This window comes from Myotis brandtii, unplaced genomic scaffold (assembly GCF_000412655.1).
Source record: "Myotis brandtii unplaced genomic scaffold, ASM41265v1 scaffold975, whole genome shotgun sequence".
NCBI lineage: Eukaryota > Metazoa > Chordata > Mammalia > Chiroptera > Vespertilionidae > Myotis > Myotis brandtii.
The window spans coordinates 1011369-1013029 of NW_005372049.1; the positions used below are offsets into that span (position 1 = coordinate 1011369).

At 61.0% G+C, this 1661-nt stretch overlaps 1 protein-coding gene across 1 annotated transcript in view; it reads right to left on the reverse strand.

The window, feature by feature from the left end:
• Window positions 1-1661, reverse strand: part of CHI3L1 (chitinase 3-like 1 (cartilage glycoprotein-39)) — a 7253-nt gene that overhangs the window by 5199 nt on the left and 393 nt on the right. Inside the window, exons 2-3 of the mRNA XM_014533418.1 lie at window positions 874-1075; window positions 317-373 (exon numbers count right to left, since the gene is read on the reverse strand). Coding sequence (XP_014388904.1) covers window positions 317-373; window positions 874-1075 — 259 coding nt within the window. The remainder of the gene's footprint in view (window positions 1-316; window positions 374-873; window positions 1076-1661) is intronic.

Consider the following 1661-nt stretch of genomic DNA (forward strand, 5'->3'; position numbering starts at 1 on the left):
GTACGCCCCGCTCCCTCTGTGCACCCCGCCCCCTCTGTACACCCTGCTCCCACACCACCCTCGCCGGGAAGTCCTCCCAGGCTCTCCACCCGATTCCCATTCTTTCCACCCCCTCCGTGCAGCCTCAGGTCTGAGGTGGTAAAGAGGAAGGATAGCTCCACTGTCAGCTGTTGTGCGATCTTGGCAAGTCCCTCTTGGTTGTACACCAGGTGGGGCCCCGACGGCCATTTCGGCCCCTGTGCCGACCAGTCTGGGGTCCCTGTGAGCCTCATGCCTCCACACTCCTAGTCCAGCTTCGTCTGGGGAGGGGTCCTACCTTTCAGAACCGAAGTTCCATCCTCCCACAGACAAGAGGGTCTTCAGGTTGGGGTTCCTGTGGGGAGGAGGAGGCGGGAGGCAGGTGACGTAAGTGCCGAGACACCGGGTGGCCCCAGGTTTGGCTTCCAAGGTCCTTCCAGCCCTGAGACTCTGTTTCTAAGACTAAGGTGGGCTGCCTATCCCCCCCCCCCCCCGCTTCCCCAGGGGGTAAGCCGGATATGAAGGAACAGAGCAGCAGCAAGGCCCATGCGCCCGAGAGATGCCCTCAGGGACAGGGACAGGGACTGACAGTGACGGGGAGGCCTCCCTTCTCAGAGCTCAGTGGTGCCCTTTCTCCAGCTGCCTCCATCATCACCCCAAACGCTGCCCAGCACCTGCCGACGTCACCGCCTCCATCATCACCCCAAACGCTGCCCAGCGCCTGCCGACGTCACCGCCTCCCACGTAAGCTAAGGCCTCAGATGATCTACCCAGAGGCTGGGCCATGCGCTGGGCAGAGGTGCCCTGCCCAGGACCAGCCGGCCCACCTCCATCCTCCCCCTGCCCTGGCCCAACCTGGTCTTGAGTGTCTTCAGCGTTTCGTATAGAGACACATCGTTCCACTCCCAGGTGTCGATCTCATTGTTGCTGATGTTGGCAAAGCTGTAGATGACGTGCGTGCAGAGGAAGGGGTCTATGGCGTCTGGGAAGCAGCTCCCGTCCCCCTCTCGGTACTGGGACCAGCTGGTGTAGTAGCAGACCAGCTGGTAGGCGGCACCTACAGGAAACGTCAGGTGGGACCTGGGCCAGGGTTCCGCCAGGGACCCTCTCGCTGAGCCCTGAGCTCAGCACTCAGGGCAGAGTTTGAGCAAAGTTAGAATGTGAATGAAGGGACGGCTCTGGAAGTCCCCAGGCTGATAAAGAGGAGTGAGGTCAGGAAGGGTTCCTGGAGGAGACCCCGGCCTCTAGGGTGGACCTGGCAGGCCCCGTGGTGGGTCCTTGACCTGAGAGGCTCTGGCAGCCTCTTCTCTGGGCGTCCTGACTTGTCAGCCCCCAGGCCCCGCAGCCCTTCCCCCAGCTGGGCCCCAGGGCAGGGGTCCCAAGTCCTCCTGGTGCCAAGAAAGCGTTTCTGCCCTCCTGGTCCTGGAGGCAGGACAGCGGGCATCTCCCAGCCACACTGAACCCGAGCCTTGGAAATATTTGTATTTTGAAAAATTTCAAATATACAGACAAGTAGACACTAGTGAAAGAAACATCCAGAGAACGATGTAACTGTTCTTCACCTCCTTTAACAAACAAGAATCTGCCGATCCTTCCTCACCACCCCCCTCACCACCCCCCTCACCGCCCCCTCCCGGAACCCA